We start from the raw sequence: 21,859 nt of genomic DNA, 5'->3' as shown, positions 1-21,859 counted from the left end.
AGCAGTGTTCCCTCTAATTTTTTGGGGTGGGTGGGTGGAAAAGTATAGTGTCTGAGCGGCAGTCCCTTCGGGACTGGGCGGCACAGAAATATTAAATAAATAAATAAAGAGAATTTCAAAATAAAATACTGTACTGTGTGTCTATAACAGTGAGCTCATAATAGGGCAACTCTATCAATATCAAAATGCCACTTAAATAGTTGAGCTAGTTTCAAACTAGATTTTGATTTTCTTTCTTTCTTTCTTCCTTACTCCCATTCTTTTTCTTTCTCTTTTCCTTCCTCTCTTTTTTCTATCTGTTTCTCTCTCTTCCTCTCTTCCTCTCTCTCTCCTTCCCTCTCACTCTTTCCCTCTTGGCTTCTGGGCAGGTTTGGAAAACTCTGAGTTGATGATGATTTTTAAGTGAGCGATTGCTCACTGCTCAGCTTAGAGGGAACTATGGTCAGGAGTGTGTGTGTAAATTTTGCGTTTCTTCAGACAGATAGCGTAGCTGCAGCAGTGTTTCAAAATGGCGTCTGTAAGTGATGTAGGATACAAGCAGCGTGTCATTGAATTTCTCACTGCGGAGAAAGAAACCGTTGGGAACATTCACAAAGGCTTGTATACAGTTCATGGAGAATCTGCAATCGACAGAAGTACTGTTAGTCGCTGGGCACAGTGGGTGAGGCCTTTAGAAGACAGTTCAGCAGAGCTCCAAGGCTTCATGACCAGAACAAGGAGTGGTACTGACAGAACATACACACCATTGTGTCTTGCTGGAGGAAGGCCATAGAACGGGATGGAGATTACGTGGAAAAATAGGAAGTGTAGAAGAAACCTCCTTCTTTCTTGTGTATAAGTTTCATTGTGTTCAATAAATAATTGTTGAAGAAAAATATGTGATGCATTATTTCTGGGTGACCCTCATACGTTCTAAGCTACAACATACTTTGTTATTTATTCATGAATAGGTTGCTACCCTTGTGTTTTCTAACTCAAATATGAAGTATTGTGAGCTGCCCTGAGTCCTGGTACTGGCAGCGCTGCTACAGTATTAGCAGCTTTCTCTTTTCTTTGTATTGCCAGGTCCTGCCCCAATCCAATTTTTGTCATGTTTTTCAAACCACAGTGTATGACTTAACTTGGAAATTTGGTCTTGGTGCAAGCAGGGCTGAATAGACCTGCTGATTATACAATGGTAACTAAAGTAAGACATATTTAAGTGTTGATAGTCAAACTATTTCACAAAGCACCTGAGGGTAGAACAAGCAGCAATGGGTGGAAACTAAACAAGGAGAGAAGCAACTTAGAACTGAGGAGAAATTTCCTGACAGAACTATTCATCAGTGGAACACCTTGCCTCCAGAAGTTGTGAATGCTCCGACACTGGAAGTTTTTAACATGATGTTGGATAAACTTTTGTCTGAAGTAGTGTAGGGTCTCCTGCCTAAGCAGGGGGTTGGACTAGAAGACCTCCAAGATCCCTTCAAACTCTGTTGTTGTGGTTGTTGTTTAAAAATATGAGGTAAATATATGAGCAGTTAGTGATAGCTTCAGAACAGGTTCAAGGTCATGCTGATGTGGAATTTGGATTTAAGGAATTTAGAGTATCTTCAATAAATGGATTGTGATCGAGATGGTGTCCTTCTGTCTTGGAGGTGAGATCTCAACCATTTTCCACCCATCCCATGAACCCCCTGAATATAGCCGTTTTTACATGTAACACATGTATTGTTCATATAAAAGGCAAGAGCCTCACCATCTTGATTTTTTTTAAACCTTCTGCAGACAATCCTGGTTCTCAGTGGTACGATTTGAAAGTCTAAATTTGTTTGTTTCAAGAAGCCACTTAAGATTGTGATCTGTTTGTTTCCTAGGAAGGAGAATATTGGCATTTCTGAGACACGCCAATCATTTTCATTCATAAACAGGTTTGAAGGACTCAAAGCAGTCCTAGTAATCCCATTCCTGTTTTTAAACAAATCCAGATATCCAAGTTATATTGCAAATATGAAATCTTCCATTTGGGCAATCATAAACTCACTAGGTTGTGACTTTAACTAAACCTCCAAATCTCATAACAATTTCCAGAAGTGCTACCTTTTTTATTTTATTATTAGAGCTGGAAGGGACCTTGTAGGTCATCAAGTCCAACCCTCTAGACCTACCTTCTAATGTCCAGTGTGCAAGGTTTGGGTTAAGAAGTAACACTGCGGCCGGCATTATTTAAAAGGAAAGAAAACCACGTGGGCATTAAATGACCTGATAAAACCCCATTTTATTATACTGTACTCCTAAGAATAAGATGTTTCTTTTCCAAAGATTTTTTCCCCCAATGATGTGAGGAGTTTTCTGCAGGTCAGAAGTTTATTGGTTCCTGTGCTTACGTGAGATGTTCCTCAAAAACGAAGAGACTCTCAGTATCTTTAGAGTATTCTCAAGTATGTTTATAGTTTCTAGGATATTTTGGTTTTAAGATCTTTGGTCTTCTCCCTTTTGGCTCCCTGAGGGAGAAGGGAGGTTGTTTCTCTAGGCACATTCGGTGCTGGTGGACTCGGCCGAGTGCTTGGCCAATTCCTTCATCATGGCTTCCTTCAAGGCGGCTTGCACATCTGTGCCACTGATGCTGGACAGCTCGTTCTTCTGGCTCAGATTCTCCACCTCTGTGGCCACGTGGTCGTAGACGTCGGTCAGCAAGGTCTTCATAAGGCTCCTGGCCTTGACCTCCATCCGCACCTTGGGCATCTGCCGAAAGATCTTGGCAGCAAAGAGCTTTGGGGAGCAGATCCTCTCTGGACCACTGTCTACTGTCTTGGTGGCAGAGGGCTGCTGCTTGACCCGACGTTTGATATGACAAGCCTGGTGTTTCTTCTGTTTCCTTCGCTGCAGTTTCTTCTGCTTCTGCTTAGCCAGTTGGTGCTTCTTTTGGGTTCTCTTTTTCTTTGCGTCTCTGACTTTCCGTTTGCCTTGCTGTTTGGCGGCCATTGTTCTTTCCTCTTGGAAGCCCCTGCTTGAAATGTCGTGAGTCTTTGCTGGCAAGGTCACTTATAGGCAGCACCATGCAAATTGGGCTACACAGGGAGACCTGATTGGCTGGCTATCTTTGCCTTTCTTTGTTACAGCTAGGCTGTCATTGTTACATTAAAATGGTTGTGATCAACAGCTTGATGGACATTTCTATATAATGCCATTCAGTTTCACCCCTTTCATCAGCTAACCTAAAATACAAGGGTTGCCGAGAAAGTAATGCACCACTTTTTTTTCTCTTAGCCTACTGTAATGGTACAAATGCAAAATTTTAGATATACATTATTTGAATTGTCAGGAGCAGTGTTCCCTCTAATTTTTTTTGGGGGGGATGGTGGAAAAGTATAGTGTCTGAGTGGCAGTCCCTTCGGGACTGGGCGGCAGAGAAATATTAAATACATAAATAAATAAAGAGAATTTCAAAATAAAATACTGTACTGTGTGTCTATAACAGTGAGCTCATAATAGGGCAACTCTATCAATATCAAAATGCCACTTAAATAGTTGAGCTAGTTTCAAACTAGATTTTGATTTTCTTTATCTCTTCCTTACTCCCATTCTTTTTCTTTCTCTTTTCTTTCCTCTCTTTTTTCTATCTGTTTCTCTCTCTTCCTCTCTTCCTCTCTCCTTCCCTCTCACTCTTTCCCTCTTGGCTTCTGGGCAGGTTTGGAAAACTCTGAGTTGATGATGATTTTTAAGTGAGCGATTGCTCACTGCTCAGCTTAGAGGGAACTATGGTCAGGAGTGTGTGTGTAAATTTTGCGTTTCTTCAGACAGATAGCGTAGCTGCAGCAGTGTTTCAAAATGGCGTCTGTAAGTGATGTAGGATACAAGCAGCGTGTCATTGAATTTCTCACTGCGGAGAAAGAAACCGTTGGGAACATTCACAAAGGCTTGTATACAGTTCATGGAGAATCTGCAATCGACAGAAGTACGGTTAGTCGCTGGGCACAGTGGGTGAGGCCTTTAGAAGACAGTTCAGCAGAGCTCCAAGGCTTCATGACCAGAACAAGGAGTGGTACTGACAGAGCATACACACCATTGTGACTTGCTGGAGGAAGGCCATAGAACGGGATGGAGATTACGTGGAAAAATAGGAAGTGTAGAAGAAACCTCCTTCTTTCTTGTGTATAAGTTTCATTGTGTTCAATAAATAATTGTTGAAGAAAAATATGTGATGCATTATTTCTGGGTGACCCTCATACGTTCTAAGCTACAACATACTTTGTTATTTATTCATGAATAGGTTGCTACCCTTGTGTTTTCTAACTCAAATATGAAGTATTGTGAGCTGCCCTGAGTCCTCGGAGAAGGGTGTCATATAAATCCAATAAATAAATATTGAACTGGCACTGACAGCGCTGCTACAGTATTAGCAGCTTTCTCTTTTCTTTGTATTGCCAGGTCCTGCCCCAATCCAATTTTTGTCATGTTTTTCAAACCACAGTGTATGACTTAACTTGGAAATTTGGTCTTGGTGCAAGCAGGGCTGAATAGACGTGCTGATTATACAATGGTAACTAAAGTAAGACATATTTAAGTGTTGATAGTCAAACTATTTCACAAAGCACCTGAGGGTAGAACAAGCAGCAATGGGTGGAAACTAAACAAGGAGAGAAGCAACTTAGAACTGAGGAGAAATTTCCTGACAGAACAATTCATCAGTGGAACACCTTGCCTCCAGAAGTTGTGAATGCTCCGACACTGGAAGCTTTTAAGATGATGTTGGATAAACTTTTGTCTGAAGTAGTGTAGGGTCTCCTGCCTAAGCAGGGGGTTGCACTAGAAGACCTCCAAGATCCCTTCCAACTCTGTTGTTGTGGTGGTTGTTAAAAAATATGAGGTAAATATATGAGCAGTTAGTGATAGCTTCAGAACAGGTTCAAGGTCATGCTGATGTGGAATTTGGATTTAAGGAATTTAGAGTATCTTCAATAAATGGATTGTGATCGAGATGGTGTCCTTCTGTCTTGGAGGTGAGATCTCAACCATTTTCCACCCATCCCACGAACCCCCTGAATATAGCCGTTTTTACATATAACACATGTATTGTTCATATAAAAGGCAAGAGCCTCACCATCTTGATTTTTTAAAAACCCTCTGCAGACAATCCTGGTTCTCAGTGGTACGATTTGAAAGTCTAAATTTGTTTGTTTCAAGAAGCCACTTAAGATTGTGATCTGTTTGTTTCCTAGGAAGGAGAATATTGGCATTTCTGAGACACGCCAATCATTTTCATTCATAAACAGGTTTGAAGGACTCAAAGCAGTCCTAGTAATCCCATTCCTGTTTTTAAACAAATCCAGATATCCAAGTTATATTGCAAATATGAAATCTTCCATTTGGGCAATCATAAACTCACTAGGTTGTGACTTTAACTAAACCTCCAAATCTCATAACAATTTCCAGAAGTGCTACCTTTTTTATTTTATTATTAGCGCTGGAAGGGACCTTGTAGGTCATCAAGTCCAACCCTCTAGACCTACCTTCTAATGTCCAGTGTGCAAGGTTTGGGTTAAGAAGTAACACTGCGGCCGGCATTATTTAAAAGGAAAGAAAATCACGTGGGCATTAAATGACCTGATAAAACCCCATTTTATTATACAGTACTCATAAGAATAAGATGTTTCTTTTCCAAAGATTTTTTTTCCCAATGATGTGAGGAGTTTTCTGCAGGTCAGAAGTTTATTGGTTCCTGTGCTTACGTGAGATGTTCCTCAAAAACGAAGAGACTCTCAGTATCTTTAGAGTATTCTCAGGACTTTTCACCAGGTGGAAACTAGATTTTGCAGGGTGGGTGGGGGGCGTTGTTTTGAAGGCTGGCTCACTCTCTCCCCTCCTCTAGTTTCAAGATGTCGCAAGGGCCAACCAAAGGAAATGGGAAGGAACAGTTCTAAGAGCGCCGTGGCTCTTTGCGTACGGTTTGGACCAAGTCCGTGGCGTGCTTTTTGCGTATCTTAAGCCTTGAGGTTCTGGCTTAGAAGGTGAAATTCTCCTCAAAAATACAGGCCACTGTCCAGTCGTCGCTTTTAACTGCCTTCCTATTATTTCGGAGTAACAATTGTGGAGGTGAAAGATGGTGTACATTTTCAGGATTTCTTATGCTTAAAAGGGCAGGAAAGTATGTTTATAGTTTCTAGTATATTTTGGTTTTAAGATCTTTGGTCTTCTCCCTTTTGGCTCTCTGAGGGAGAAGAGAGGTTGTTTCTCTAGGCACATTCGGTGCTGGTGGACTCGGCCGAGTGCTTGGCCAATTCCTTCATCATGGCTTCCTTCAAGGCGGCTTGCACATTTGTGCCACTGATGCTGGACAGCTCGTTCTTCTGGCTCAGATTCTCCACCTCTGTGGCCACGTGGTCGTAGACGTCGGTCAGCAAGGTCTTCATAAGGCTCCTGGCCTTGACCTCCATCCGCACCTTGGGCATCTGCCGAAAGATCTTGGCGGCAAAGAGCTTTGGGGAGCAGATCCTCTCTGGACCACTGTCTACTGTCTTGGTGGCAGAGGGCTGCTGCTTGACCCGACGTTTGATCTGACAAGCCTGGTGTTTCTTCTGTTTCCTTCGCTGCAGTTTCTTCTGCTTCTGCTTCTGCTTAGCCAGTTGGTGCTTCTTTTGCATTCTCTTTTTCTTTGCGTCTCTGACTTTCCTTTTGCCTTGCTGTTTGGCGGCCATTGTTCTTTCCTCTTGGAAGCCCCTGCTTGAAATGTCGTGAGTCTTTGCTGGCAAGGTCACTTATAGGCAGCACCATGCAAATTGGGCTACACAGGGAGACCTGATTGGCTGGCTATCTTTGCCTTTCTTTGTTACAGCTAGGCTGTCATTGTTACATTAAAATGGTTGTGATCAACAGCTTGATGGACATTTCTATATAATGCCATTCAGTTTCACCCCTTTCATCAGCTATCCTAAAATACAAGGGTTGCCGAGAAAGTAATGCACCACTTTTTTCTCTCTTAGCCTACTGTAATGGTACAAATGCAAAATTTTAGATATACATTATTTGAATTGTCAGGAGCAGTGTTCCCTCTAATTTTTTTGGGGGGAGATGGTGGAAAAGTATAGTGTCTGAGTGGCAGTCCCTTCGGGACTGGGCGGCAGAGAAATATTAAATACATAAATAAATAAAGAGAATTTCAAAATAAAATACTGTACTGTGTGTCTATAACAGTGAGCTCATAATAGGGCAACTCTATCAATATCAAAATGCCACTTAAATAGTTGAGCTAGTATCTAACTAGATTTTGATTTTCTTTCTTTCTTTCTTCCTTACTCCCATTCTTTTTCTTTCTCTTTTCCTTCCTCTCTTTTTTCTATCTGTTTCTCTCTCTTCCTCTCTTCCTCTCTCTCTCCTTCCCTCTCACTCTTTCCCTCTTGGCTTCTGGGCAGGTTTGGAAAACTCTGAGTTGATGATGATTTTTAAGTGAGCGATTGCTCACTGCTCAGCTTAGAGGGAACTATGGTCAGGAGTGTGTGTGTAAATTTTGCGTTTCTTCAGACAGATAGCGTAGCTGCAGCAGTGTTTCAAAATGGCGTCTGTAAGTGATGTAGGATACAAGCAGCGTGTCATTGAATTTCTCACTGCGGAGAAGGAAACCGTTGGGAACATTCACAAAGGCTTGTATACAGTTCATGGAGAATCTGCAATCGACAGAAGTACGGTTAGTCGCTGGGCACAGTGGGTGAGGCCTTTAGAAGACAGTTCAGCAGAGCTCCAAGGCTTCATGACCAGAACAAGGAGTGGTACTGACAGAGCATACACACCATTGTGTCTTGCTGGAGGAAGGCCATAGAACGGGATGGAGATTACGTGGAAAAATAGGAAGTGTAGAAGAAACCTCCTTCTTTCTTGTGTATAAGTTTCATTGTGTTCAATAAATAATTGTTGAAGAAAAATATGTGATGCATTATTTCTGGGTGACCCTCATACGTTCTAAGCTACAACATACTTTGTTATTTATTCATGAATAGGTTGCTACCCTTGTGTTTTCTAACTCAAATATGAAGTATTGTGAGCTGCCCTGAGTCCTGGTACTGGCAGCGCTGCTACAGTATTAGCAGCTTTCTCTTTTCTTTGTATTGCCAGGTCCTGCCCCAATCCAATTTTTGTCATGTTTTTCAAACCACAGTGTATGACTTAACTTGGAAATTTGGTCTTGGTGTAAGCAGGGCTGAATAGACGTGCTGATTATACAATGGTAACTAAAGTAAGACATATTTAAGTGTTGATAGTCAAACTATTTCACAAAGCACCTGAGGGTAGAACAAGCAGCAATGGGTGGAAACTAAACAAGGAGAGAAGCAACTTAGAACTGAGGAGAAATTTCCTGACAGAACAATTCATCAGTGGAACACCTTGCCTCCAGAAGTTGTGAATGCTCCGACACTGGAAGTTTTTAAGATGATGTTGGATAAACTTTTGTCTGAAGTAGTGTAGGGTCTCCTGCCTAAGCAGGGGGTTGGACTAGAAGACCTCCAAGATCCCTTCCAACTCTGTTGTTGTGGTTGTTGTTAAAAAATATGAGGTAAATATATGAGCAGTTAGTGATAGCTTCAGAACAGGTTCAAGGTCATGCTGATGTGGAATTTGGATTTAAGGAATTTAGAGTATCTTCAATAAATGGATTGTGATCGAGATGGTGTCCTTCTGTCTTGGAGGTGAGATCTCAACCATTTTCCACCCATCCCACGAACCCCCTGAATATAGCCGTTTTTACATGTAACACATGTATTGCTCATATAAAAGGCAAGAGCCTCACCATCTTGATTTTTTTAAAACCTTCTGCAGACAATCCTGGTTCTCAGTGGTACGATTTGAAAGTCTAAATTTGTTTGTTTCAAGAAGCCACTTAAGATTGTGATCTGTTTGTTTCCTAGGAAGGAGAATATTGGCATTTCTGAGACACGCCAATCATTTTCATTCATAAATAGGTTTGAAGGACTCAAAGCAGTCCTAGTAATCCCATTCCTGTTTTTAAACAAATCCAGATATCCAAGTTATATTGCAAATATGAAATCTTCCATTTGGGCAATCATAAACTCACTAGGTTGTGACTTTAACTAAACCTCCAAATCTCATAACAATTTCCAGAAGTGCTACCTTTTTTATTTTATTCTTAGAGCTGGAAGGGACCTTGTAGGTCATCAAGTCCAACCCTCTAGACCTACCTTCTAATGTCCAGTGTGCAAGGTTTGGGTTAAGAAGTAACACTGCGGCCGGCATTATTTAAAAGGAAAGAAAACCACATGGGCATTAAATGACCTGATAAAACCCCATTTTATTATACTCCTAAGAATAAGATGTTTCTTTTCCAAAGATTTTTTCCCCCAATGATGTGAGGAGTTTTCTGCAGGTCAGAAGTTTATTGGTTCCTGTGCTTACGTGAGATGTTCCTCAAAAACGAAGAGACTCTCAGTATCTTTAGAGTATTCTCAAGTATGTTTATAGTTTCTAGGATATTTTGGTTTTAAGATCTTTGGTCTTCTCCCTTTTGGCTCCCTGAGGGAGAAGGGAGGTTGTTTCTCTAGGCACATTCTGTGCTGGTGGACTCGGCCGAGTGCTTGGCCAATTCCTTCATCATGGCTTCCTTCAAGGCGGCTTGCACATCTGTGCCACTGATGCTGGACAGCTCGTTCTTCTGGCTCAGATTCTCCACCTCTGTGGCCACGTGGTCGTAGACGTCGGTCAGCAAGGTCTTCATAAGGCTCCTGGCCTTGACCTCCATCCGCACCTTGGGCATCTGCCGAAAGATCTTGGCGGCAAAGAGCTTTGGGGAGCAGATCCTCTCTGGACCACTGTCTACTGTCTTGGTGGCAGAGGGCTGCTGCTTGACCCGACGTTTGATATGACAAGCCTGGTGTTTCTTCTGTTTCCTTCGCTGCAGTTTCTTCTGCTTCTGCTTCTGCTTAGCCAGTTGGTGCTTCTTTTGGGTTCTCTTTTTCTTTGCGTCTCTGACTTTCCGTTTGCCTTGCTGTTTGGCGGCCATTGTTCTTTCCTCTTGGAAGCCCCTGCTTGAAATGTCGTGAGTCTTTGCTGGCAAGGTCACTTATAGGCAGCACCATGCAAATTGGGCTACACAGGGAGACCTGATTGGCTGGCTATCTTTGCCTTTCTTTGTTACAGCTAGGCTGTCATTGTTACATTAAAATGGTTGTGATCAACAGCTTGATGGACATTTCTATATAATGCCATTCAGTTTCACCCCTTTCATCATCTATCCTAAAATACAAGGATTGCCGAGAAAGTAATGCACCACTTTTTTTCTCTTAGCCTACTGTAATGGTACAAATGCAAAATTTTAGATATACATTATTTGAATTGTCAGGACTCAGGAGTGTGTGTGTAAATTTTGCGTTTCTTCAGACAGATAGCGTAGCTGCAGCAGTGTTTCAAAATGGCGTCTGTAAGTGATGTAGGATACAAGCAGCGTGTCATTGAATTTCTCACTGCGGAGAAAGAAACCGTTGGGAACATTCACAAAGGCTTGTATACAGTTCATGGAGAATCTGCAATCGACAGAAGTACGGTTAGTCGCTGGGCACAGTGGGTGAGGCCTTTAGAAGACAGTTCAGCAGAGCTCCAAGGCTTCATGACCAGAACAAGGAGTGGTACTGACAGAGCATACACACCATTGTGTCTTGCTGGAGGAAGGCCATAGAACGGGATGGAGATTACGTGGAAAAATAGGAAGTGTAGAAGAAACCTCCTTCTTTCTTGTGTATAAGTTTCATTGTGTTCAATAAATAATTGTTGAAGAAAAATATGTGATGCATTATTTCTGGGTGACCCTCATACGTTCTAAGCTACAACATACTTTGTTATTTATTCATGAATAGGTTGCTACCCTTGTGTTTTCTAACTCAAATATGAAGTATTGTGAGCTGCCCTGAGTCCTGGTACTGGCAGCGCTGCTACAGTATTAGCAGCTTTCTCTTTTCTTTGTATTGCCAGGTCCTGCCCCAATCCAATTTTTGTCATGTTTTTCAAACCACAGTGTATGACTTAACTTGGAAATTTGGTCTTGGTGCAAGCAGGGCTGAATAGACGTGCTGATTATACAATGGTAACTAAAGTAAGACATATTTAAGTGTTGATAGTCAAACTATTTCACAAAGCACCTGAGGGTAGAACAAGCAGCAATGGGTGGAAACTAAACAAGGAGAGAAGCAACTTAGAACTGAGGAGAAATTTCCTGACAGAACAATTCATCAGTGGAACACCTTGCCTCCAGAAGTTGTGAATGCTCCGACACTGGAAGTTTTTAAGATGATGTTGGATAAACTTTTGTCTGAAGTAGTGTAGGGTCTCCTGCCTAAGCAGGGGGTTGGACTAGCAGACCTCCAAGATCCCTTCCAACTCTGTTGTTGTGGTTGTTGTTAAAAAATATGAGGTAAATATATGAGCAGTTAGTGATAGCTTCAGAACAGGTTCAAGGTCATGCTGATGTGGAATTTGGATTTAAGGAATTTAGAGTATCTTCAATAAATGGATTGTGATCGAGATGGTGTCCTTCTGTCTTGGAGGTGAGCTCTCAACCATTTTCCACCCATCCCATGAACCCCCTGAATATAGCCGTTTTTACATGTAACACATGTATTGTTCATATAAAAGGCAAGAGCCTCACCATCTTGATTTTTTTAAAACCTTCTGCAGACAATCCTGGTTCTCAGTGGTACGATTTGAAAGTCTAAATTTGTTTGTTTCAAGAAGCCACTTAAGATTGTGATCTGTTTGTTTCCTAGGAAGGAGAATATTGGCATTTCTGAGACACGCCAATCATTTTCATTCATAAACAGGTTTGAAGGACTCAAAGCAGTCCTAGTAATCCCATTCCTGTTTTTAAACAAATCCAGATATCCAAGTTATATTGCAAATATGAAATCTTCCATTTGGGCAATCATAAACTCAATAGGTTGTGACTTTAACTAAACCTCCAAATCTCATAACAATTTCCAGAAGTGCTACCTTTTTTATTTTATTATTAGAGCTGGAAGGGACCTTGTAGGTCATCAAGTCCAACCCTCTAGACCTACCTTCTAATGTCCAGTGTGCAAGGTTTGGGTTAAGAAGTAACACTGCGGCCGGCATTATTTAAAAGGAAAGAAAACCACGTGGGCATTAAATGACCTGATAAAACCCCATTTTATTATACTCCTAAGAATAAGATGTTTCTTTTCCAAAGATTTTTTCCCCCAATGATGTGAGGAGTTTTCTGCAGGTCAGAAGTTTATTGGTTCCTGTGCTTACGTGAGATGTTCCTCAAAAACGAAGAGACTCTCAGTATCTTTAGAGTATTCTCAAGTATGTTTATAGTTTCTAGGATATTTTGGTTTTAAGATCTTTGGTCTTCTCCCTTTTGGCTCCCTGAGGGAGAAGGGAGGTTGTTTCTCTAGGCACATTCTGTGCTGGTGGACTCGGCCGAGTGCTTGGCCAATTCCTTCATCATGGCTTCCTTCAAGGCGGCTTGCACATCTGTGCCACTGATGCTGGACAGCTCGTTCTTCTGGCTCAGATTCTCCACCTCTGTGGCCACGTGGTCGTAGACGTCGGTCAGCAAGGTCTTCATAAGGCTCCTGGCCTTGACCTCCATCCGCACCTTGGGCATCTGCCGAAAGATCTTGGCGGCAAAGAGCTTTGGGGAGCAGATCCTCTCTGGACCACTGTCTACTGTCTTGGTGGCAGAGGGCTGCTGCTTGACCCGACGTTTGATCTGACAAGCCTGGTGTTTCTTCTGTTTCCTTCGCTGCAGTTTCTTCTGCTTCTGCTTCTGCTTCTGCTTAGCCAGTTGGTGCTTCTTTTGCATTCTCTTTTTCTTTGCGTCTCTGACTTTCCTTTTGCCTTGCTGTTTGGCGGCCATTGTTCTTTCCTCTTGGAAGCCCCTGCTTGAAATGTCGTGAGTCTTTGCTGGCAAGGTCACTTATAGGCAGCACCATGCAAATTGGGCTACACAGGGAGACCTGATTGGCTGGCTATCTTTGCCTTTCTTTGTTACAGCTAGGCTGTCATTGTTACATTAAAATGGTTGTGATCAACAGCTTGATGGACATTTCTATATAATGCCATTCAGTTTCACCCCTTTCATCATCTATCCTAAAATACAAGGGTTGCCGAGAAAGTAATGCACCACTTTTTTTCTCTTAGCCTACTGTAATGGTACAAATGCAAAATTTTAGATATACATTATTTGAATTGTCAGGACTCAGGAGTGTGTGTGTAAATTTTGCGTTTCTTCAGACAGATAGCGTAGCTGCAGCAGTGTTTCAAAATGGCGTCTGTAAGTCATGTAGGATACAAGCAGCGTGTCATTGAATTTCTCACTGCGGAGAAAGAAACCGTTGGGAACATTCACAAAGGCTTGTATACAGTTCATGGAGAATCTGCAATCAACAGAAGTACGGTTAGTCGCTGGGCACAGTGGGTGAGGCCTTTAGAAGACAGTTCAGCAGAGCTCCAAGGCTTCATGACCAGAACAAGGAGTGGTACTGACAGAGCATACACACCATTGTGTCTTGCTGGAGGAAGGCCATAGAACGGGATGGAGATTACGTGGAAAAATAGGAAGTGTAGAAGAAACCTCCTTCTTTCTTGTGTATAAGTTTCATTGTGTTCAATAAATAATTGTTGAAGAAAAATATGTGATGCATTATTTCTGGGTGACCCTCATACGTTCTAAGCTACAACATACTTTGTTATTTATTCATGAATAGGTTGCTACCCTTGTGTTTTCTAACTCAAATATGAAGTATTGTGAGCTGCCCTGAGTCCTGGTACTGGCAGCGCTGCTACAGTATTAGCAGCTTTCTCTTTTCTTTGTATTGCCAGGTCCTGCCCCAATCCAATTTTTGTCATGTTTTTCAAACCACAGTGTATGACTTAACTTGGAAATTTGGTCTTGGTGCAAGCAGGGCTGAATAGACGTGCTGATTATACAATGGTAACTAAAGTAAGACATATTTAAGTGTTGATAGTCAAACTATTTCACAAAGCACCTGAGGGTAGAACAAGCAGCAATGGGTGGAAACTAAACAAGGAGAGAAGCAACTTAGAACTGAGGAGAAATTTCCTGACAGAACAATTCATCAGTGGAACACCTTGCCTCCAGAAGTTGTGAATGCTCCGACACTGGAAGTTTTTAAGATGATGTTGGATAAACTTTTGTCTGAAGTAGTGTAGGGTCTCCTGCCTAAGCAGGGGGTTGGACTAGCAGACCTCCAAGATCCCTTCCAACTCTGTTGTTGTGGTTGTTGTTAAAAAATATGAGGTAAATATATGAGCAGTTAGTGATAGCTTCAGAACAGGTTCAAGGTCATGCTGATGTGGAATTTGGATTTAAGGAATTTAGAGTATCTTCAATAAATGGATTGTGATCGAGATGGTGTCCTTCTGTCTTGGAGGTGAGCTCTCAACCATTTTCCACCCATCCCATGAACCCCCTGAATATAGCCGTTTTTACATGTAACACATGTATTGTTCATATAAAAGGCAAGAGCCTCACCATCTTGATTTTTTTAAAACCTTCTGCAGACAATCCTGGTTCTCAGTGGTACGATTTGAAAGTCTAAATTTGTTTGTTTCAAGAAGCCACTTAAGATTGTGATCTGTTTGTTTCCTAGGAAGGAGAATATTGGCATTTCTGAGACACGCCAATCATTTTCATTCATAAACAGGTTTGAAGGACTCAAAGCAGTCCTAGTAATCCCATTCCTGTTTTTAAACAAATCCAGATATCCAAGTTATATTGCAAATATGAAATCTTCCATTTGGGCAATCATAAACTCAATAGGTTGTGACTTTAACTAAACCTCCAAATCTCATAACAATTTCCAGAAGTGCTACCTTTTTTATTTTATTATTAGAGCTGGAAGGGACCTTGTAGGTCATCAAGTCCAACCCTCTAGACCTACCTTCTAATGTCCAGTGTGCAAGGTTTGGGTTAAGAAGTAACACTGCGGCCGGCATTATTTAAAAGGAAAGAAAACCACGTGGGCATTAAATGACCTGATAAAACCCCATTTTATTATACTCCTAAGAATAAGATGTTTCTTTTCCAAAGATTTTTTCCCCCAATGATGTGAGGAGTTTTCTGCAGGTCAGAAGTTTATTGGTTCCTGTGCTTACGTGAGATGTTCCTCAAAAACGAAGAGACTCTCAGTATCTTTAGAGTATTCTCAAGTATGTTTATAGTTTCTAGGATATTTTGGTTTTAAGATCTTTGGTCTTCTCCCTTTTGGCTCCCTGAGGGAGAAGGGAGGTTGTTTCTCTAGGCACATTCTGTGCTGGTGGACTCGGCCGAGTGCTTGGCCAATTCCTTCATCATGGCTTCCTTCAAGGCGGCTTGCACATCTGTGCCACTGATGCTGGACAGCTCGTTCTTCTGGCTCAGATTCTCCACCTCTGTGGCCACGTGGTCGTAGACGTCGGTCAGCAAGGTCTTCATAAGGCTCCTGGCCTTGACCTCCATCCGCACCTTGGGCATCTGCCGAAAGATCTTGGCGGCAAAGAGCTTTGGGGAGCAGATCCTCTCTGGACCACTGTCTACTGTCTTGGTGGCAGAGGGCTGCTGCTTGACCCGACGTTTGATCTGACAAGCCTGGTGTTTCTTCTGTTTCCTTCGCTGCAGTTTCTTCTGCTTCTGCTTCTGCTTCTGCTTAGCCAGTTGGTGCTTCTTTTGCATTCTCTTTTTCTTTGCGTCTCTGACTTTCCTTTTGCCTTGCTGTTTGGCGGCCATTGTTCTTTCCTCTTGGAAGCCCCTGCTTGAAATGTCGTGAGTCTTTGCTGGCAAGGTCACTTATAGGCAGCACCATGCAAATTGGGCTACACAGGGAGACCTGATTGGCTGGCTATCTTTGCCTTTCTTTGTTACAGCTAGGCTGTCATTGTTACATTAAAATGGTTGTGATCAACAGCTTGATGGACATTTCTATATAATGCCATTCAGTTTCACCCCTTTCATCAGCTATCCTAAAATACAAGGGTTGCCGAGAAAGTAATGCACCACTTTTTTTTCTCTTAGCCTACTGTAATGGTACAAATGCAAAATTTTAGATATACAGTGGTACCTCAAGATACGAACCCCTCGTCTTACGAACAATTCGTGATACGAACCCGGGGTTCAGAAAAAATTTGCCTCTTCTTACGAACTTTTTTCAAGTTACGAACGCCAAACCCGAACTTCCGGGTTCGGCATTGGGAGGCTCCTGGGAAGCCCCCGGGCTGTTTTAAAAGGTGACCGCCGGGCTGGGGGGCTTCCCAGCAACCTCCCGAATCCCGAACTTTTGCCGAACTTCCAGGTTCGGGGTTCGGGGGGGTGCTGGGAAGCCCCCCAGCCCGGCGGTCACCTTTTAAAACAGCCGGGCGGCTTCTCAGGAGCCTCCCAACGCCGAACGCGGAAGTTCGGGTTTGGCGTTTGGCTTCCGGAGGCTCCTGGGAAGCCCCCCGGCTGTTTTAAAAGGTCACAGCCAGGCTGGGGCGCTTGCCAGCAGCCCCGACTCCCTGCCGCTCGCCCATGGCCGGCAGAAGATCGCTCTTGCCCGGCTTCCGCGCGAGGCATCAGGTCAGCATTCTGTGGGGCGGGCGGCGGGGAAGCCGGCGGCTGTGGCAGCTGCTGCAGGAGGCTTTCCCCCTCCTCGTCCGCCGCCCGCCCGCCCAGAATGCTGACCTGATGCCTCGCGGGGAAGCCGGGCAAGAGCGATCTTCTGCCGGCCATGGGCGAGCTACAATAAGCTTCCACGCCCTCGCCCGTGCCTGGCGGGAGGTGAAGAGTGCTTTGCCCAGTGCAAAGTTGACAGCAAGCAGCTCCGCAGTCCCCAAAGGAGGCTTAACCCCGCCCCTCTGTCCCACCCCTCGCCCGTATCCGGCATAACTTCCTCCTGCCTATCCCCGCTCTTCTGCCGGCCACGGGCGAGGGGTGGGACAGAGGGGTGGGGTTAAGCCTCCTTTCGGGACTGCGGAGCTGCTTGCTGTCAACTTTGCACTGGGCAAAGCACTCTTCAGCTCCCGCCAGGCACGGGCGAAAGGCGAGGAAGCCTATTGTAGCAGCTGCCACAGCGGAGACATTTGGGGTTTTGGCTGGGGGGGGGGAGGGGAAGGCAGGAGGTCCGGCCCTTCATTTGCCCTCCCAGCAAAAGACAAAGCCGCACAGCTCCGCATCGCCGAAGGAGGCTTAACCCCACCCCTCTGTCCCACCCCTCGGCCGTGGCCGGCAGAAGAGCGGGGATAGGCAGGAGGAAGTTATGCCGGATACGGCCGAGGGGTGGGACAGAGTGGTGGGGTTAAGCCTCCTTCGGCGATGCGGAGCTGCGCGGCTTTGCCTTTTGCTGGGAGGGCAAATGAAGGGCCGGACCTCCTGCCTTCCCCTCCCTCCCCAGCCAAAACCCCAAATGTCTCCGCTGTGGCAGCTGCTACAATAGGCTTCCTCGCCTTTCGCCTGTTTCAGCTTTCCATCCATCCACGTCACTTCGCCGCTAAATCGTATGGCAGCAAACAATCTTTGGGGTTTTCGCTGGGGGGAGAAGTAGGACCTTCCTAACTTCCTCCCCCCCCCCCAGCGAAAACCCCAAAGATTGTTTGCTGCCACACGATTTAGCGGCGAAGTGACGTGAAGGGATGGAAAGCTGAAACCGGGCTGTTTCAGCTTTCCATCCATCCACGTCACTTTGCTGCTAAATCGTATGGCAGCAAACAATCTTTGGGGTTTTCGCTGGGGGGAGAAGTAGGACCTTCCTAACTTCCTCCCCCCCCCCAGCGAAAACCCCAAAGATTGTTTGCTGCCACACGATTTAGCGGCGAAGTGACGTGAAGGGATGGAAAGCTGAAACCGGGCTGTTTCAGCTTTCCATCCATCCACGTCACTTTGCTGCTAAATCGTATGGCAGCAAACAATCTTTGGGGTTTTCGCTGGGGGGAGAAGTAGGACCTTCCTAACTTCCTCCTCCCCCCCCAGCGAAAACCCCAAAGATTGTTTGCTGCCACACGATTTAGCGGCGAAGTGACGTGAAGGGATGGAAAGCTGAAACCGGGCTGTTTCAGCTTTCCATCCATCCACGTCACTTTGCTGCTAAATCGTATGGCAGCAAACAATCTTTGGGGTTTTCGCTGGGGGGAGAAGTAGGACCTTCCTAACTTCCTCCCCCCCCCAGCGAAAACCCCAAAGATTGTTTGCTGCCACACGATTTAGCGGCGAAGTGACGTGAAGGGATGGAAAGCTGAAACCGGGCTGTTTCAGCTTTCCATCCATCCACGTCACTTTGCTGCTAAATCGTATGGCAGCAAACAATCTTTGGGGTTTTCGCTGGGGGGAGAAGTAGGACCTTCCTAACTTCCTCCCCCCCCCAGCGAAAACCCCAAAGATTGTTTGCTGCCACACGATTTAGCGGCGAAGTGACGTGAAGGGATGGAAAGCTGAAACCGGGCTGTTTCAGCTTTCCATCCATCCACGTCACTTTGCTGCTAAATCGTATGGCAGCAAACAATCTTTGGGGTTTTCGCTGGGGGGAGAGGTAGGACCTTCCTAACTTCCTCCCCCCCCAGCGAAAACCCCAAAGATTGTGCCTTTCTTTGTTGCGCTTCCACCAGCATGGCCTGGCTGGCAGCGGAAGATGTAACCGAGCTCACGGGGCTGGGCTCGGCTCCCCCTCTTACCAGCCCAGCAGGCAGCCGCCATGGAAGGCTCCGTTCCCTGTCGGCCACGGAGACCGGCCCCGTGGGCTCGTTTACATCTTCCGCTGCCAGCCAGGCAGCGCAACGAAGAGAGGCATTCGCTTTCCTCCCGCCGGCCCCTCAATCGGGCCGGTAGGGAACAGAATGGAACCAGCCCAGAAGCAATAGACGCAGGATCGGGCCGGCAGCAGGCGCAGGGCGAGGCAGCAGGTCTGCATCCTGGGCAGGCGGGCGGGCGGCGGGCGAGGAGGCGCGGCTGAGCGGCGACAGCGGCGGTTCTCCTCACTTCGGAGAGCTTCCTGGGCATGAAAACGCGCGAATCCAACAAGAACGAAAGCCAGGAAGCTCTCCCTGGCGGAGACCGCCGGCCCCTCAATCGGGCCGCCGTGACGGGGACCACTGGCCTGCCTAGCGGGCTGGGAGGGAGGTGGAATACGGGAGGAGGAGGAAGAGGAGGAGGAGGGAGGAAGGAGAGAGAGAGAGAGGGAAGCCGCCGGGCTGTTTTTAAAGGTGACAGCCGGGCGGCAGCGTTTTTTTGCGGTTGTTTTTTTTTTGTTGCACGGATTAATTGACTTTACATTGTTTCCTATGGGAAACAATGTTTCGTCTTACGAACCTTTCGTGTTACGAACCTTTCCCTGGAACCAATTAAGTTCGTATCTTGAGGTTCCACTGTACATTATTTGAATTGTCAGGAGCAGTGTTCCCTCTAATTTTTTTGGGGTGGGTGGGTGGAAAAGTATAGTGTCTGAGCGGCAGTCCCTTTGGGACTGGGCGGCACAGAAATATTAAATAAATAATAAATAAATAAATAAATAAATAAATAAATAAAGAGAATTTCAAAATAAAATACTGTACTGTGTGTCTATAACAGTGAGCTCATAATAGGGCAACTCTATCAATATCTAAATGCCGCTTAAATAGTTGAGCTAGTTTCAAACTAGATTTTGATTTTCTTTCTCTCTTCCTTACTCCCATTCTTTTTCTTTCTCTTTTCCTTCCTCTCTTTTTTCTATCTGTTTCTCTCTCTTCCTCTCTTCCTCTCTCTCTCCTTCCCTCTCACTCTTTCCCTCTTGGCTTCTGGGCAGGTTTGGAAAACTCTGAGTTGATGATGATTTTTAAGTGAGCGATTGCTCACTGCTCAGCTTAGAGGGAACTATGGCCCAGAGTGAACAGATCGTTTTCCTTTCTCTGGGCGGTGCCTCAGAGTCCCTCTTTAAATTAAGCCTTAAAGTTTTGGATTATTTTGATTCCCCTCACCTCACCTTCCTCCTTCAGCAGCGACTGTCCTCCTCCTCCTCTTCCTCCTCCTCCCACCCAAATTCCAAGGTTTTATTTCTTTCCTAATGTGTTTGCACATATTATTTGCTTTTACATTGATTCCTATGGGAAAAATTGCTTCTACTTAAGAACGTTTTTACTTAAGAAGCTGGTCACGGAACAAATTAAATTCTTAAGTAGAGGTACCACTGTATTTGAAGATATTGGAAGATATGAGTTTATTGTAGCAGAAATGTCATGGATTAAATCTGGGCTCAAGATCAAAGCTTCTTTGCTAGACTTCCTTCTAGGTTTTGTCTAAGCCTAATATAGAGAGCAGGGATGCAGTGGCTCAGTAGCTAAGACACTCCCATTTAAACATGATGACTGCTAGGTCATGGAGTTGGAGGTTTCTGGATCAGGAGGGTGCTCGGAAGAGGATCTAATGCAGTGTTTCCCAACCTTGACAGCTTGAAGATGTTTGGACTTCAGGTCCCAGAATTCCCAAGCCAGCGAAGGCTGGCTGGGGAGTTCTGGGAGTTGAGGTCCGGATGTCTTCGGGTTGCCAAGGTTGGGAAACACCGATCTAATGTGAGCCCCAAACTCAGAAGTAGCCTCTGAAAGAAGTCCGTCTGAGCTACAAATAATATCCTTATTCCATAGGGATTAAAAGAGAGGTGGGTGTTTGGTGCTGATTTAAGGAATTATGCATTCCAACTCCAATTTTGTGCTGCCTTAAGAAGCTATGCATTCCAAATATGTGAAAAATCTACCTCCAGGATGATTGCTTATGCCTTGCTTATATCTTCCTTATAGATTTATTTACGTTGTATGATGAACTGGGTTGAATGTGTACGATTGTGTAGTTGGTAATTTTATGACACTGGTTATGTTTAATGTTTTTTAATTGACTTTTAAATTTTATTATTAGATTTGTAATGTATTGTATTATTGTTATGTTGTAAGCCGCCCCGAGTCTTCGGAGAGGGGTGGCATACAAATCTAATACAGTGATACCTCGTCTTACAAATGCCTCGTCATACAAACTTTTCGATATACAAACCTGGGGTTTAAGATTTTTTTGTCTCTTCTTACAAACTATTTTCACCTTACAAACCCACCGCCGCCGCTGGGATGCCCCGCCTCCGGACTTCTGACCCATTTTTGCGCTGCTAGGATTCCCCTGAGGCTCCCCTCCATGGGAAACCCCACCTCCGGACTTCTGTATTTTTGCGATGCTGCAGGGGAATCCCAGGAGCACAAAAATAGGTGTTTCGCTGGCAACGGAAGTGCGGAGGGGTTTCCCAGCGAGGGGAGCCTCAGTGAAATCGCAGCATCGCAAAAACACAGAGGTCCGGAGGTGGGATTTCGAGGACTTCGGTGTTTTCGCGATGCTGCAATTTCACTGATGCTCCCTTCGCTGGGAAACCCCACCTCCGGACTTCCGTTGCTTGTTTTTGCGATGCTGGGATTCCCTTGCAGCATCACAAAAACACAGAAGTCCGGAGGTGGGGTTTTCCATGGAGGGGAGCCTCAGGGGAATCTCAGCAGTGCAAAAACAGGTGCTTTGGCTGGCAAAAGGGGTGAATTTTGGGCTTGCACGCATTAATCGCTTTTCCATTGATTGCTATGGGAAACATTGTTTCGTCTTACAAACTTTTCACCTTAAGAACCTAGTCCCAGAACCAATTAAGTTTGTAAGATAAGGTATCACTGTATATTATTATTATTATTATTATTATTATTATTATTATTATTATTGTCGATCAGAAAAGTTGCCCATTAATTTTTTTTAAAAACCCAAAGTTTTGTCCCGTTCAATTTATATTTCTTTCTGCAGCAAGGGAAAACCTCGCTGGACGTAGCTGCTCGTGGGAACCACATCACTTTGGCTGATATGATCATCAAAGCAGATAGGTTTTACAAGTGGGAAAAAGTA

At 44.5% G+C, this 21,859-nt stretch overlaps 6 protein-coding genes across 15 annotated transcripts in view; 1 reads left to right on the top strand and 5 right to left on the bottom strand.

The window, feature by feature from the left end:
• The window catches only part of ANKDD1A (ankyrin repeat and death domain containing 1A), a 350,194-nt gene that overhangs the window by 49,962 nt on the left and 278,373 nt on the right, over nucleotides 1-21,859 (top strand). For all 10 annotated transcript variants that reach the window (XR_011559995.1, XR_011559994.1, XM_070762798.1 and 7 more), the window contains one exon: nucleotides 21,761-21,856. Coding sequence is in view for 8 of the 10 variants with exons in the window: in XM_070762798.1 (XP_070618899.1) it covers nucleotides 21,761-21,856 (96 nt within the window). In the remaining 2 variants the exon portion in view is untranslated. The remainder of the gene's footprint in view (nucleotides 1-21,760; nucleotides 21,857-21,859) is intronic.
• LOC139173543 (uncharacterized) lies at nucleotides 2,473-2,964 on the bottom strand. The gene has a single exon (XM_070763489.1). The coding sequence runs from the start codon at nucleotides 2,962-2,964 to the stop codon at nucleotides 2,509-2,511; it is 456 nt and encodes a 151-aa protein (XP_070619590.1). The 3' UTR covers nucleotides 2,473-2,508.
• On the bottom strand, nucleotides 6,216-6,677 carry LOC139173593 (late histone H2B.2.2-like). Its single transcript, XM_070763578.1, has one exon. It carries the CDS (start codon nucleotides 6,675-6,677, stop codon nucleotides 6,216-6,218), a length of 462 nt encoding a protein of 153 aa, XP_070619679.1.
• On the bottom strand, nucleotides 9,527-9,988 carry LOC139173335 (late histone H2B.2.2-like). The gene has a single exon (XM_070763069.1). The coding sequence runs from the start codon at nucleotides 9,986-9,988 to the stop codon at nucleotides 9,527-9,529; it is 462 nt and encodes a 153-aa protein (XP_070619170.1).
• Nucleotides 12,392-12,859, bottom strand: LOC139173305 (late histone H2B.2.2-like). Its single transcript, XM_070763014.1, has one exon. The coding sequence runs from the start codon at nucleotides 12,857-12,859 to the stop codon at nucleotides 12,392-12,394; it is 468 nt and encodes a 155-aa protein (XP_070619115.1).
• On the bottom strand, nucleotides 15,263-15,730 carry LOC139173526 (late histone H2B.2.2-like). Its single transcript, XM_070763457.1, has one exon. The coding sequence runs from the start codon at nucleotides 15,728-15,730 to the stop codon at nucleotides 15,263-15,265; it is 468 nt and encodes a 155-aa protein (XP_070619558.1).

Source organism: Erythrolamprus reginae, chromosome 10 (genome assembly GCF_031021105.1).
Source record: "Erythrolamprus reginae isolate rEryReg1 chromosome 10, rEryReg1.hap1, whole genome shotgun sequence".
Classification (NCBI taxonomy): Eukaryota; Metazoa; Chordata; class Lepidosauria; order Squamata; family Dipsadidae; genus Erythrolamprus; species Erythrolamprus reginae.
This window is presented reverse-complemented; position numbering and strand designations above follow the sequence as displayed.

Excerpts from the sequence above, each read along its gene's own strand:
- LOC139173335 (XM_070763069.1), bottom strand. The coding sequence starts at position 9,988 with ATGGCCGCCAAACAGCAAGGCAAACGGAAAGTCAGAGACGCAAAGAAA.
- LOC139173305 (XM_070763014.1), bottom strand. The coding sequence starts at position 12,859 with ATGGCCGCCAAACAGCAAGGCAAAAGGAAAGTCAGAGACGCAAAGAAA.
- LOC139173593 (XM_070763578.1), bottom strand. The coding sequence starts at position 6,677 with ATGGCCGCCAAACAGCAAGGCAAAAGGAAAGTCAGAGACGCAAAGAAA.
- LOC139173543 (XM_070763489.1), bottom strand. The coding sequence starts at position 2,964 with ATGGCCGCCAAACAGCAAGGCAAACGGAAAGTCAGAGACGCAAAGAAA.
- LOC139173526 (XM_070763457.1), bottom strand. The coding sequence starts at position 15,730 with ATGGCCGCCAAACAGCAAGGCAAAAGGAAAGTCAGAGACGCAAAGAAA.